This window comes from Tenrec ecaudatus, chromosome 10, assembly GCF_050624435.1.
Source record: "Tenrec ecaudatus isolate mTenEca1 chromosome 10, mTenEca1.hap1, whole genome shotgun sequence".
Lineage (NCBI taxonomy): Eukaryota > Metazoa > Chordata > Mammalia > Afrosoricida > Tenrecidae > Tenrec > Tenrec ecaudatus.
In genome coordinates this window covers 77,192,745-77,208,824 of record NC_134539.1, presented here as the reverse complement: position 1 = coordinate 77,208,824, position 16,080 = coordinate 77,192,745, and the positions used below count along the sequence as shown (strand labels likewise).

The 16,080-nt window shown below is 39.9% G+C and overlaps 1 protein-coding gene across 9 annotated transcripts in view; it reads right to left on the bottom strand.

The window, feature by feature from the left end:
* The window catches only part of FNBP1 (formin binding protein 1), a 163,912-nt gene that overhangs the window by 66,728 nt on the left and 81,104 nt on the right, over window positions 1-16,080 (bottom strand). For all 9 annotated transcript variants that reach the window (XM_075560639.1, XM_075560637.1, XM_075560638.1 and 6 more), the window contains exons 5-6: window positions 12,941-13,003; window positions 12,394-12,498 (exon numbers count right to left, since the gene is read on the bottom strand). In XM_075560639.1, the coding sequence (XP_075416754.1) occupies window positions 12,394-12,498; window positions 12,941-13,003 (168 nt within the window). The remainder of the gene's footprint in view (window positions 1-12,393; window positions 12,499-12,940; window positions 13,004-16,080) is intronic.

Genomic DNA, 16,080 nt, shown 5'->3' with positions numbered 1-16,080 from the left:
TATGAAAAAATAAATGTAGACTTTACTATAGTTCTAAAACATGACATTTTCATTTTTATCACACTCTTGTTAGAATTCTACCTTACTTCAGAAATGACTCAGGAGTTCCCAGTCTACTTCACAGCAGGAATATTTATGCAGAATTGAAAACTAATAATATTCAAGCTCCAAACATTCAGACAACATAATTGTGCACAAACATGGTCTGCAAACTCCTTGGGGAGGGCCCTGATACATGGCTTTAAGTGCTCATAGTCAGCATTTTAAATGAACTTTTTAACATTCCCTCAAATCAGGTGATGTACTAAAACTTATGATGAAGCCAGGATCAGGAAATCATGTTACACAAAGAACTTAACATGGAATGTCAAGTCCTCCTCGCTCAGAATGGCAGTGGATTTGAATGAAGACGCCAAGTTAACTGTTTGCTGGCAAACAACCCCCATGAAATTGGAAGTACAGCAATAAAAGAATAAAATGGTTTAAAGGAAACAAGATTTTTACGAAAGGGGAGAAATTAATACTGGAGTTTATACAGCTAGCTTGAACTTATTAACAATTTCTGCAGCTCTCTGTCACCATCAACTGCATTTTCTATTAAACAATATCCTCTTTTGCCTTTAGAAATTATGTAAGAGCCAACAGTCACAAGGCAAGGGCGAGTTAGAGAAAGGGAATTATTCACTGCCTGACATGGATGAACTCGGTTTAATGCATGCATTTAGAAAACACTGTTCTCTCTGTTCAGAAATATGAGTCCACATTCCGTTCATTTTGATAACCTTTTCCTTTTCTCCCCCCACACCAGGCTGACCAGCAGCAGCACAAGACTGGTGCTGCTGCCTTTTATCCAAGTTTGTCTACTATCTCATGATGCAAGAGCAGAGTGACAGATAAAACAGCCTTTAAAGTTTGTCACCAAAATGTCATCCAAAAGTTGCTTAAGAAACAAATGGAGAAATGCATGAATACATTAAAACACAGAGTAGGAAGGAGCCCTGGTGGTTATATGTTGGGCTGCTAACTGAAAGTCTGTGGTTCGAAACCATCAGCTGCTCTTCTGGAGAAAGAGGAGGCTTGAAACCCACAGGGGCAGTTCTACTCTAACCTGTAGGGTCGCTATGAGTCGGCATTGACTGGATGGCAGTGAGTTTGGCTGAGGGAGGAAATAAAAGGCAAAGGTTGCAGATTATCTTTCAATATCTGTGTGCTCCCCACATCCTTTGTCACTGAGGAGAGGTGTGTGCTTCGCAGGCATGGGGTTGGTTTTGTTGTTTTTCAGACTGGTGGTCTGTGGCAACTCCACCTCCAACAAGTCAGCACCGTTTTCCCAACAGAACGTACTGACTGCACCTCTGCATCACATTTGAGTAGTTTTAATCATCGTTACAAATACGACCCTTTCTTTTTGTTTTCAAACATGGCTTTTATATGTACTGGGGAACAAACGAACCATGAACCCTTCTGACTCCCTTCATTGTGACACTCTGGTGGACCCGGAGCCTCCAGGTATCAGAGAAAGGAATGACATGGACACGAACACCTCACAGCTTTGGAATTCCTCCAGTTAGGAAGAAAAGTTCCCTTAATTAAAAAAACTAATTTTGGAGCAACAAATTTTGGGGGCTCATGTGAAACAGAAATATTCACAATTTAGTTAGATGTAAAGCTGTACTAAGGCTTAAAACTGCAAGCAAGTTAAAAGTGCTACAAACATTTTTCTAAAATAATGATTATGTAAAATTCTGATTTTTTTAGAAATGATATCTAAACTATTTGAAGCTTGAAATACCGAATGCACTAGAAGTATAATCTCTTGCTCACTTATGGAATAAATACACATCACACATCCAATTTACAAAAGGAAAAAGAGGGGGGAAAGTGAGAGCTTCTTTGCTCAAGGTGAAAATGGTTCTTTGGTGCCACGCCTACCCTGGTGGTGCCACAGGCTTCCCACAGGGCAGCAGAAAGGCCTCTCTGAATCCCCACGCCGCCGTCAGCCTGAAAAGCACCATTTGGAAACTCCCAGTCAGACACTCTAGACCTTCCTTTTCTGACTGTACACCAATACTTTTAGAGCAATGATGACAATGTGAAAATAAATAAATGATTATGTACATTTCAATTAAATGCATACCAAGAAGATTTATCAGGGTGGTTGAAATTTTTCTATAAGGCACGAGTGGCTCAGTGGTAGAAATCTCACTTTCCGAAAGGAAGACCAGGGTTTGATTCCCAGCCACCACCCATCTGCCAGTGGAGGTTTGTGATGCTGAGTACATTTCAGCAGAATATCCTGACAGAGGCAAACCAGGAAGAAAGGCCTGGTAAAACAAACCTGCATGGATCATAATGGCCCAACATGGGACAAAGCAGAGCTGGCGCCATTTCACTTGGTTGAGCACTGGAGTGCCATGAGTCAGGAATAGACATGATGGCAGCTAACAAGAAGAAGAAAGATAATGTCTACACCCCCTGGTAAGTGAAGGACTAAACATCTGCCCACACCCTCGTGGCTAACACAAGGACACAAAGCTGATGGCTTATACTGCACCAACTGGAGCAAGTTTTGGGGAGTTAAACAACACGTGGCTAGAGGATTTCAATCCATAGGCAGGAGATTTACCTTTTTACAAAGAAAAGCAAACCAGGTTAATATCTAGTCCTTAAGTAAGTTTAGAAAACAAATACGTGCTCATCGTTCAAATAAATTATGTCATCAAGTGCAAAAAGAAATTTAGTATGTCCATGCTACTTAACAGGGTGGACATCTTTGTAACTGAAAATCACAATACTTGGACCATTCCAAGAACGGTGTGGCTGACTGCGAGAAAATGTAAACTGAGTTATTTGGAAGACAAGAAAATAATTGAATCACTTTGGGAGATTGGGGAAGGAATATTTGTATTAGCTTCCAAGACGGTCAGAAGCCCAGAAGCCAAAATGAGCAATTACATTAAATAATGGTAAGAAATGAAATTGTAGTATAGCATTTTTTTTAACTTGAGACAAATGAGGCTTCACAGGCAATCAAGTGAAAAACTAATATAACAGTCAAACTGTTGTGGGTTTGGGGTAATTCTAACATTAAGTCACACTCAAAAGCAATATAAAACTTAAGAATGTCAATGTTTAGACGTTTTGCTGTTAGCTTCAATGCTTATGATGTGAATGAAAATTGGATAATTTATCATATCCTTGGGGAGAAGGCATCACTTTCATAAAAATAATAAAAGGATGTTCTCAGCCCAAGACAAAAACACTACATTTTGGGGAATGATTCAGAGAGTTTAGGATAACAATTCAATCTGGCAGCATTTATCAAAAGTCCTAGCTTCACCCATACTAAGTGAGGAGATTATATCAGTGACCAAAATCCTTCCAACAACAAGTCCTGGACTGGATGGCTTCACTGAGAAACTGAACTTACCATATGGAGAAGAAGTGACCCAAATATTGTTGAAACGTTTCCAAAAGACAGGAAGGAGGGATTGCTCCCTAATTCATTCTCTGAGGCATACCCAAGCCAGATAAAGACATCTCATATACAGGAAACTATAAGCCGGCATTTCTTATAAGTACAGTTACAAAAGTTCTTTTTTTTTCCACTTTAATATTTTTTCTTCCTTTAAAAAAAAATGTTTTACTAGGGGCTCATACAACTCTGATCATAATCCATACATACATCAATTGTGTAAAGCACATCTGTACATTCATTGCCCTCATCATTTTCAAAGCACTTGCTCTCCACTTAAGCCCTTGGCCTCAGGTCCTCTTTTTCCCCCCCTCCCTCCCAACTCCCCACTCCCTCGTGAGCCCTTGATAATTTATAAATTATTATTTTGTCACAACCTGCCCTGTCCAACATCTCTTTTCACCCCCTTCTCTGTTGTCTGTCCCCCAGGGAGGAGGTCACATGCAGATCCCTGTAATCGGTTCCCTCTTTACAACCCCCGCTCCCTCTACACTCATAGTATCGCCACTCACACACCCCTGGTCCTGAAGGTATCATCTGCCCTGGATTCCCTGTGCCTCCAGCTCCTATCTGCACCAGTGTACATCCTATGCTCTAGCCAGACTTGCAAGGTATAATTTGGATAATGATAGTGGGGCGGGGGTGGGAGGGGGAGGAAGCATTAAGGAACTAGAGGAAAGCTATATTCTTCATCGGTGCTGTATCACACCCTGATTGACTCATCTCCTCCCCTAGACCTTTCTGCAAGGGGATCTCCAGTGGGATCTCCAGTGGCTGACCAATGGGCTTCGGGTCTCCACTCTGTACTTCCCCCTTTATTCATTATGGTAAGATTTTTTTGGTTCTCATGATGCCTTATACCTGATCCCTCGTGATCGCACAGGCTGGTGTGCTTCTTCCATGTGGGCTTTGTTGCTTCAGAGCTAGATGGCCGCTTGATTACCTTCAAGCCTTTAAGACCCCAGACACTATCTCTTTTGATAGCCGGGCACCATCAGCTTTCTTCACCACGTTTGCTTATTCACCTGCTTTGTCTTCAGTGGTTGTGTTGGGAGGGTGAGCATCATAAATGCCAATTTAATAGAAGAAAGTATTCTTGCATTGAGGGAGTACTTGAGTGGAGGCCCAATGTCCTTCTGCTACCTTAATACTAAACCTATAAATATAGGCACATTGATCTATTTCCCCATCCTCATATATATATATTTGCATATGTACATGTCTTTATCTAGACCTCTCTAAATGCCCTTTGCCTCCCAGCTCTTTCCTCTATTTCCCTTGACTTTCCATCTGTCCCACTATCATGCTCCGTCCCCACCTGGGTTTCAGCAACACCTCTTCATTACATTACCCTTGTTCACACCCTACCAGGTCTGCCACACTCACCTCACCATCAATTTGGATCACTTGTTGTTCCCTTGTCCCTGGGTGTGTGAACACCACTTCATTACCCCCCACCTCCCCCATCCCATATTAGTGAACAGACTCCAACAGCATATTAAAAGAATCGTGCCCCATGACCAAATGGGATGTATTCCAGAAAAACAAAGATGGTTCAACATTAGGAAATCAATCAACATAATGCATATCAACAGAGCATGGGAAATAGCCACATGACTATCTCCAAGGGCACAAAGGATTCAACAAGTCTAGCACTCCTCAATAGGATTTAGAAAATATAGGAAAAGCTAGCATTGTATTTGATGGAGAAGGATGGAGAGTTTCCCTTTGAAATCGGGAACAAGTCAAGAGTACTTGCTCACATTTTTTTCAATATTGTATTAGAAGTCTTTGTAAGACAAAAGAGAGAGAAATTAGAAGTATCTAGATTGGGAAAAGAAGAAATTAAATTATAATTTAAAATAAAATAAAAGTATTCATGGATGATATGATCCTATACACAGAAAATCCCAGAGTCATCAAGAAAATGTCTAGTTAATAGAGTAATTGAGCAAAGTTGCCGAATACAAAGCAATGTATACAGTACAAAACAATGTATACAATGCATACAACCAATACAATGTACACAATACAAAGTAATGGTACAACACTATCAAGCACTATATGAAAGAGGAATCAGGGGAATGATCCCACTTATACATCATTTGAGAGAATAAAACACCTAAGGATAAACCTAACCAGGGATAGGAAGGACTTGTACCATGAAAACGATAATACAGGCTGAGAAATTAAAGAAAATGTAAACAGCAAAACATTTTTCATATTTTTGGATCGGAAGTTGTCTTATTGCTCCATATGTCACTAGTATCCAAAGCAATCTATAAACTCAAGGCAATCCCAATGAAAATTCCAACAGCCTTTTTTTGTTGTTCAAGGTGGCCTATTGCCTTTTATTGAAAAAGTGTTGCTACCGCCCCCCCCCCAACAGCCTTCTTTACAGAAATAGGAAAACACACTTTATATGGAATGGCAAGAGACACTGAATCACTAAAACAACGTAGGAGACTCATACTTCCTGATTTTAAAACATGCCTGGTGGCGTAGTGGGTTATGTAATGGGTGACTAACCTTAAGATCAGTACTTCAAGGCCACCAGCTGACCAGCAGTTTCACAGAATTTTAGAGATAAGCCATCTCCTCTGACAAAGATTTACAGTTTTGGAAGCCCTAGGAAGCACTTCTACCTTGTTCTATAGGGCCACTGGGAGTCAGGATTCCCTCAATAGCAGTGACTCTGATTTGAATTTTATATAGCTTTAATCAAAATAGCCTGTTACTGGCATAACAATAGACAAATAAGTAAACAATGGAATAGAATTGAGAGTCCAGAAATAAAGCCACTCATTTATGGTCAACTGATATTTGACCTGGGGAAAAAAGTCTCTTTAATATATGGTGCTGGGAAAAGTTGATTACCACATGCAGACAATGGAAACAGAATCCTTGCCTCACATCACACATGAAAACACACTTAAAATGGAACATGGACCTAAATGTGCAAACTAAACCCATAAAATTCTTAGAAGAGCAAGCCTGAGGCAACAGTGAAAGGCAAAATAAATCAATGGAACCTCATAAAAATTTTTGCTCATCAAAGACTTTACCAAAAAAGGTTAAATGCAAGCTACCACCTTGGAGAGTATCTTTGGAAACCATAAATCTGACAAGAACCTAATAACGAAAATATGTCTAAAACTTGGACAACTCACCAAAAAGAGATCCCAACCATAAAATTGACAGAGGACTTGAGTACACATTTATCCAAAGAAGACATTCAAGTGACTAGCAAAGACTTGAAAAGATGTTCAATGTCATTGGAGACCAGAGAAATGGCAAATCAAAAGCACAATGAGACACCAATACATACTCACTAGGATAGTGACGGTAAAATGAAAAAACAGTAATAATAAAAATAAAACAAAACTGGAAAATGTTGGGAAGGGTATGGATGAATTGGAATCCTTATCTGTTGCTAAGAAACGCATGGCAGTAGGGCAGTTCCTTAAGGAACTAAAACTAGACCTGCCATCTGACCAGCAACGCCACTCTTAGCTCTTTACCCCAAAGACCTACAACAGAGACTCAAAAAGTGGTCTTGCAGCACTACTCACAACAGCCCACAGGTGGGAACCACCCAAATGCCCACCAGCAAGGGAATAGATAGGCAAATGTGGTACAGACATACAGTCAGCCAGCCAGTGGGAAAAATGAAATCCTGATGCCCTCTACATTATGGATGCAGTTTGAAGCACATTATGTTGAGTGAAAAAGTCAATCACAAAAGGACAAACACTGCATGACCCCACTTATAGAGAAAAAGGCAAGAAAAAAGGCAAATATAGAGAGACCAAAGTTTATTGGTGCTTACCAGGGGCAGGAGGAAGGAAGAGAGCATGCTAACAGTGATCGAAAAATTACATTGATTAAGGAGAGGTTTGCATAGACCAATATTCTAATTGCTGTCAGTAAGTTATATAACCATATAAAGTTGAATTGGCAAAAACTGTGTGATAGCTATATTTACAATAAAAAAGGGAGGGGGAAATGCCGTAGCGGTGAGGCTGCTTATGCACAACCAGACACCTCATGGGACATGGTTCCTTGGGTTGAATGTTTAGGGTCATGGTTCCAGGGAACATCCTGTCAGTTGGCCTGTAATCTACTTAGTGCTTTATTTTTTACCTCCTGGTTCAACGCTTAATGCCTGAGGTCTTAAAAGCCTGCACATGGCCATCCAAGCACAAACACTGGACTCTATTCGCCTGGAGCAACAGAGGAAAATCAGGAACAAGAAGAAGATAGGGAACGCGTGGCTAATGGCTTCCATGAAAAGCTCTCTTTGCCATGAGCCCAGAAGAACTGGCTGGTGCCTGACTACCACTGCTTAACCTTGTGATCAGAGTCCATAGAATAATCCTGATCAAAAGGGAGAAAATGCAGAACAGAATTTCAAATTCTCATGGACTCTAGATTTTCTGGATTCATGGATGGTGAACAAACCTTGAAACTCTTGCCTTGAGATAACCTTTAAATCTTAAACCAACGAACGTACCTGGAGTCTTTTTAGCAATGAACAACAGTTTAGCTTAACGAGTAAGAAGTCTGCCTTGAGCATTAGGCTCATATTTATATGAGATCAAATTGGCAACATCAACTCAAAAGATAGGAACCTTAGCGGGCAGTGAGAGTCTATGCTAACAAAGGAGGAATAACTTAGAAAAGATTGAGGGAGGTTCCACACTTGCAGTATGTAACCAACGTACCTAAATTGTACACACAGAAACTGCTGAACTAGCATTTGTTTTGCTGTGTATTTAAGGGGGCTTCAAAAAGGTTGTGGAGAAAATTCCATTGTCTTTTAATTTTATTTTTCCATGAACTTGTTACAGCCCTCTCACAAGCCCAAGAACAGCAGCAAAATAAATAAAAATTTAGAAGGAAAAAAAAATCTTAGATTCATGTGAGGATCTAGTAATTTCCCTTTTGTTAATTTATCTACCTTGAATCTGATCTAAAGGAGTAAACAAAGAAAATAAATTCCTGAAAAATTCTAAGCTACAAATTTACCCTCAAGTACTCTTGGGGTTAGAATTCACACTAGTACGTGAGAACAAACCCCAAACTCAAATCTAGAGTGATGCGGCTGTAGTTCTGTAGTGCCCCAGAGGTGATGCCTGCTTGTTAGAAAGCCTCGTTTAAACCAAAGCCTTCAAGAATCACCATAGATGAAATTCCAATCATTCATAACCATATATAGTCTGCTCCATCGTTCAACAAGCTCCCCCTGCACCCCCCACGCTTTATGTAATGTGGTGTAACTGAAAGGTCGGGGAACCAAGCTGACGTAACACAGAAGTCTTTCTGGTCATATGTACACACCATTTTAATGTTGGAAAGCAGTAACGGGCTTTCTTGCTCATAGTTCAGTTCAAACTGTTGGCAGTGGCTTTTCAGAGCTTCAAGAACTACTATAACCTCCCTATGCGGGGTTATCCAGTAAAGCTGGGAGTGCAAAATGTCATCTGGGAGGTAGTTCCTCTTGTGTTAAGACAATTGATAAGTGCAGAAAACTATATCTTGCATTTAATTTTTAATTTTGATAAAAGCTAAGCCTCTCAAAAACCTAGATCTCTGAGGAGGAAGAGCAAGAAAATGCCAACAGAGGTTTAAAGGAGACTTGGTGGACACTGTGGGGTAGGTCTAAATAAGGGTATTATGAAGCAGAATTGATTCGATGGCAGTGGCTTGTTTTTTCAGTAGTTACTAAGATTGTTGTTCTTTTATTGATGCTCTGTAATAACAGGGACCTTTTAGCGTAGTGGTTATATATTGGGCTAGCTAACTGCAAAGTCAGCAGTTCAAAACCACCAGCCTTCCTGGGAGAAAGACAAGGCTTGCTACTCCTATAAAGAGTCACAGTCTCATAAACTCGCAGGGGAAGTTCTACTTGTCCTTTAGGGTCGCTATAATCGGCATCAACTTGACGGCAGTGAGTCTGTTGACAATGTTCTACAGGGACACTGTCAAGGAGATGCACTGAGCTGTGACTGTAACGATGGGCTTGTGAGATGTTTCGGGGCCAGGCAATGCTTCACTGTATTGTGCATGAGTCACTATGAGTCGGAACCAACTCACCAGCATCTGAAAACAACAAACTTTTTGAGTTATCTGTCCTGTCTATCTTTCCCCACAGCCTTGTTTGTCATTTTTAGGAGCATTTTTGCAGAACATAGAGTTGCTTTTAGGAGTTCATTTACATCACTATAGCAGAAGTGTTTGGATTAAAAAATACACAAGGAGACAAGTTGGCAGAAACAGTAAACTGGAGAACCAATTCCACATAGATAGCAGATACAGAACTCAGCCAAAGAGATAGCAAGAATCAGTATTTTTAACAGGTTAAAAAATAAAATATGGTACAAAAGTGTAATAAAATTAAAAGAAAAAACAAAATGATACATATTTTTTAAAATAAAGTGAACTTCTAGAAATTAAAATGTAACCAAGAAATTAGAAGCTTAATGAATAGGTTAAAGCACATGTTAGACAAAGATGAGGAATTTGTGAAATGTTAGAATGATCTGAAAGACCTAAACAGAACAGAGCACAAAAAGGCAAAGTCATGGAAAATAAAGATTAATGGACATGAAACAGAGAGAGTAAGAAGTTGTAACTTATACCTTATAGTCAGAGTTCTAGAAGGAAATAATAAAAAGAATGGGGGTCAGGCATGAGCTAGAAGATACCACACTTTGGCCTCAACAAGCCCAATGAATCAAAATAAAGATAAAAGAGAAATTTACCCCTAACCAGACAATCAAACTTATGCTATGGCTCCTGAATATTTTAACAAAGAGTTTTGCAAAGTGCCTGCCTCTGTTAATATATTACATCACATTATTAATATCATTATTATTCTAATATAGAAATCTAAATAAGCTCTAAACTCTAAAACATAATCTTAAATAAAAAACTAAGCCACAAAATATAAAGTATTTATATAAAAGTGAAAAAGGGACATAGTTATTAAACGTACTCTTTGGAGACATATATATCAGTACATTTGTAATGACTAGAAAAATTACTAACACCAAATTCAGGATGGAGATGAGAAGAGAGATTTCAAAAGCACCATTAATATTCTATTTCTTAAGGTGGGTATGGATATGCAGGCAGACTTTTTATTATTCTTTATGCTGTTTATCTGTACTCTCTCTTTTATTTTTTCCTATCTTTTATTTTTAAGAAAAGGCTCTGAAAGTTTAAAATGTCTTGATATTAAAATAGTTGGATGACTTCCGCAGATTTCTGAATTATTGTTGGTATTTTCAGATTTTTCTGCAATGAGCTTTTATAATAAGAAAGGCCATAGAAGTAATTAAAAAAAAATCTTTAACAGAATAAAAAGCACTCTAATACTACATAGATCAGTGGTTCTCAACCTTCCTAATGCCACAACCCTTTAATACAGTTCCTCATGTTATGATGACCCCAAACATAAAATTATTTTCATTGCTACTTCATAACTGTAATTTGTTACTGTTAGGAATCGGGTGACCCCTGGTGAAAGGGTCGTTTGACCCCCAAAGGGGTGGCAACCCACAGGTTGAGAACTGCTGACATGGATGATAATAAAATATTTGGTTAAAAAGGCATTCATTTTTTAGGCGTATCTTTAGGGCACATATACTGATAATTTTTCTGAGAAATCAGTCAAATTTATTTTAATGAAATGACATCTTAATTATACTGGGGGCTGGTTATTTAACAGAGCTTTGTGGCAAATTTATGGTAACTGTCTGCAAATTAATAAATCCTAATATAATTTATCCATTGAGTGATAAATATCTCCATTTGGATATTATAAATATGTATTTTAATATATCAAGTAATTTAGAGGAAAGCATACTAATAAGAGGTGACACAGAAAAGTTCATGGAAAGATAGAATTAAAAAGATAATAGAATTTCCCTGAAAACTTTTAAAAACACCTTGAAGTCACCTAGTCTTTTTTTAAAATCATTTTCTTAGGGACTCAATAGCTCTTATAACAAGCCATCCATTGTGTCAAGCACCTTTGTACATATGTTGCCATCATCATTTTCAAAGCATTTTCTTTCTACTTGAGCCCTGGGTATCAGCTCAGTTTCCCCTCTCTCACCCTCCCTCCCTCATGAACCCTTGATCATTTACAAATTATTATTATTTTTTCATGTCACCTAGTCTTAAAAGTAAGGAATCTGGACAAACCTGGTAAACAACTAATCCATGTATGTCTCAACTGAACTCATCTCCAAGGATCTGGCAAAATTGAAATAAATCTTTGAAAACACAGGGCTCTTCCCATGCAAAAAGCAAGTAGTTAGAGGCCAAAATAGCCCTGGGCAATAATGAATGAATACTGTTACTTTTACAGCATAATTTTGTTGACTGTTATTGATGCCTTTTATAAAAAGAAAATTCAGCTTCTAGGGCAAAGAACTTGTATTTAGAAACAAGAAGCTACAGTGTAATATTCTTAGTTGGCAATACAAGTGCTTTTAGAAGGACTTAAAAAATGCAAGCCTGGAAGCTCAGTCTGGCCGTTATCAACCTGCCTCAATCCATGGGAAGTCAGGCAAGCCTTACAGGCCCCTCTCTCTCAAAGGCAATCCATTAGAAAGAGCCCCAGCCTCCCAAAACCAGCCTCCTAGTTAAGTTCACAGTCGGAATCTTCAGATCATCATGTTGGTGACTAAGCAAATAAACTTCTCAAAGGGAGAACACAGAAGATTCCCCAGGGATGTCCCCCAGAAGAGGATCTCCTCAGGGCTGTTGACAGAAAATGAAAAAGATCTCAAGGTGGTAGGTCCCCGCCACCCCCCCTTTGTTTGTGGCTACATCAGAAAGGAGAACTTGGAGGCCTGTGACGAACATTGAAAAGGGAAATGAAAGAAAAACTCTCACTTTTGCCTTACCTTTTCAACATCGGCTTTTGTAACATTGATGTCAGCATCCATTTTCTCAAAATACTGTTGCGCTCGGTCAGCCTCTTTGCAGTCTCGCTCAAACCGTCTTTTACTCTAGAAAGGCAGGGGGAGGCAGTGGTGAGGAAAACAAATTACCTGTAAAATCATGAAGCTCATCCAGGAAGAGATAAATAAATTCCAAGATGGCCATTGTTCTCTTAACTGATTTGCTATGTGCCTAAAGTTTAGGCAGTAAAACAAAAACCAGCATTTCTTTTCATCTACACAGTCTCCGTCTTTGTTCTGTCTGTACGACTTAGAGTCTGCTTGAGCTCTTTCGGCACATAAACATGTTGCTTTAGAAAATGGCTTCTGAACATTCATTCAGTTTGATTCAAACCTGAGGGGGAAAAAACTGTCAAGATATCTGTTTCTTCATTGTGTCTTTTGGTGATCTTTATTTATTTATTAACTTCTGGATGGATTCAGGTGTGAATTCAGTTCAAGTGAGAAAGTCCTATAAAGACATATCTGAAACAGTTTGCTTTTCACTTACTGACTCAAGCTGCTTCCAGCAAGTCTCTATGTGCTGCTGTGCCTTCCTCCCATCGTGGAAATGCTGGAAGAGAGAAAAGAGACCTGTGCTCAGCACTCCCTCTTTCTCACGCTCATACCCAACAAGAACAGGTTTCATCCACTTCACTGTTGACCACCCCGCTACGTCCACGCTGGAGAAATACCAGCATTCAAAACTAAATTAAAGGAGTGAAAACAAGAACACTCACAGAGTTTCCTTTATAATGTAGTGAAAGATTGAGTTCTCTATCTTATATACACCAACAGGTAAAAACTTCACGATTGCTTTCTAAAGACCATGATCAGCCGAGTCTTTTGAAAAGCAGCTTTACTCAGTTATAATTCATATACCACACGATTCACACAAGTAAACGATCCCATGCTTTTGGGCACACCTACTCCTCACGAGTTACACTGGAATCTCCTCTCTATTGTGTGCCCTGATGACACTATCTGGAAGTAACAATGCAGGTGTGAGGTGTGAGTGACACTGGCTGTGATGATGAAGGTGATGTGCCAACTTGGCTGGGCGATGCTTCTTAGTGGTTTGGCAGCTATGTCATGATGTGATTTGGCAGTTATGTAATGATATAGTCATCCTCCACTTCTTCAAAGCATGGACTGTCACAAAATGATCTGGTCTTTGAAACCTAACCACGGTAATCAGTAGTGGATATGCATTAAGCATCACATATGCATTAAGCATCACAATTAGTTCTAGAGTCTCAATCGCTTCAAAGGTCTTAGTTTTCACCCTGCAATCACTCCATCTTCCCATAACAATCTACTTTTCGTCTCTACAAAGTGACCTATTCTGAACATGCCATAGAAATGTTATCATACAATATGTGGTCTTTGTGGCTGGGTTCTCTTAACTAACATTTCAGGAGCCCCCTGTTGTAGCATGCACCCATACTTTGTTCCTTCTTATTACCAAAGAGTCCACACAGAGCTAAGCTACATGTTAATCCAGCCATTGATTAGTTGATGGACATTGAGACTGCGGAATCTCCAGTTTTTGATTACAAACTTTTTTTTTTCACTACAAACATTTTAATGAAAGTTTTGTGTAGGCGGCTATTTTCTTTCAATTTGCTTTGGATGTTTTCAGCACTTAGAATTTTTTGTTTTTAACTTAAAGATAAACTCACCTTCCTGCTCTCCACAAAGGCTTGAGGTAGGCAAAAGCCTGCTGTTAAATAGCAAAGACACCAGTGGGGCTGTAGCCAGATAAGCATCAGGGAGAAGATTAGGAAATGAGGTGAGAGAAAAGAGGTGGTAATTGCTGGCTCTGTGAAGGAGCTTGTGTGAATGCTCAGGATTTTTAGTAAAGTGCTATGTGACAGAGGAAGGATTTTTGGAGGGAGGCTGTGACAATAACATGACCTTGCAGAAGACAGTGACTTGGCACTGAGGAATGGCCAGATTCTAGACATATGTCATAATCTGATCAGTAAAAGCATCCCAAAAAATCAGTAAAAGTAACCATCTGGTGGTTAGGCGTGCGGTTAGATAATAAGATGTCCCCAGTGACTCAGGGTTGTTGGCCTGAGTTTTAGAAGAGGGAAGACTGGGAAATGGGTTTGAGGAAGGAAGATGAAATGACGTAAGGAGTTGAAAGCCAGGAGATCACCAAGAGATATGACAGCATCAAGGAAAAGCGCCCACTAGACACATACGGGACTATTAAGAAAACAATGTTTGTTTGTTTTTCTTTTCTCCACTGACCTGAACCATCAAAGTTCCTTAAACGCTTTTCTATCTATCACTGAGTTAGTCCCCACTCCTGAAGGGAAGCCTGGGTAGTGGGATGAGCCTTGGAGAGGGATGTGTAAGAACGATCGAGGTTTCTAAATGGCGCGGTCCCTCCAGTGAAGAACCTGAGCCTTTCCTTTGACCCATCAGATCCTATGATTTAGCTACATCGGTGGCTGGGGTGCAGGATGGGGAAGGAGAAAGGAGGAGGCAAAATCAGACCTTTTCTTTGTAAGAAAAGCATTCCTTTATAAGGGAACGTTTTCTTGCCTCTCCTTTGAGCACCTCTCTGAAGCAAATTTTATTCAACTTTTTTTTTGTTGTTCCTAAGAACCCAAGAGGAGCCGCTTGGGGCTTCTTTTTTCAACTGTCATAATGCACATGGGGGTAAAATTGAAAGGAGGTTGCTTTGAAAGCTAGGAATAAAAAGCAAGGAAGAATCAAGGTTAGAGAAGAAGTTGAGAGTCTTAGAGGAACCACAAAATGCAAACAGATATCGTAACTACAGCTTTAAAAAGGATGCAGGAGGAGCCAGGAGGGAGGCTCTGATGGAGAGACAGGCAGAAGACAAAGCTAGGGAGAGTTCTGGAAGAATGTGGACATGTGTCCTTTTAGATGCTCACACTGGAAGTCAATTGTAGCGACCCTTCAGGGCAGAGGAAAAGCACCTTGGGCGATTTCCATCCATATCTTTCTCCCACAGAGCAGCGGGGTGGGTTCAAACCACTGACTTTTCATGTCGCAGGTGAGCACTCTAACAACTGTGCTACCAGGGCCCAGGGAGGCACAGTGAACGGGTCCTGAACATCTTGTGTCTGGCTCAGACACATGACTTTTCCCTTAATATCAACAGAACTATCTCTGCTTCCCAAGCATGACCACAGGTGTTCTGTCCTGGGTGGCTGAAAAGATGCCACCATTCCCCAACGTTAAACTTTGAGATCCCAAGATGAACACACATAAAGAAAAAGGACGTGCCAACTGCAAAGGGCACTGAAGCTCCACAGCGACTCTAAAATTCATGTTTTAATAAACGAAAGCTTCCTGACTGCCTCAGGTAGTACCGGGTAGAGACAGACAAGACATACGGGGAGCACACAGAGAACAGAGTAGGCGTGGGGCTGGTTTCACGAGGTTTTATTCCATCTCTGGAAACAGACACTCAAAGGCAAATTCTGAAAGCACTAAGGATGGTTTTGATTGAAAGCTTCTCTTGTCACGCTGTACAGGTCTAATAAATATCAACTGACTTTTAAAGCATGTTGCAGACCTAGATGCTCATGGTGAACTTTCTCGCAGGAAGGATTCAATCACACCTCTCCCTCATTAGGCCACACTTCTTGTTGGACTAAAACAATGACCTGG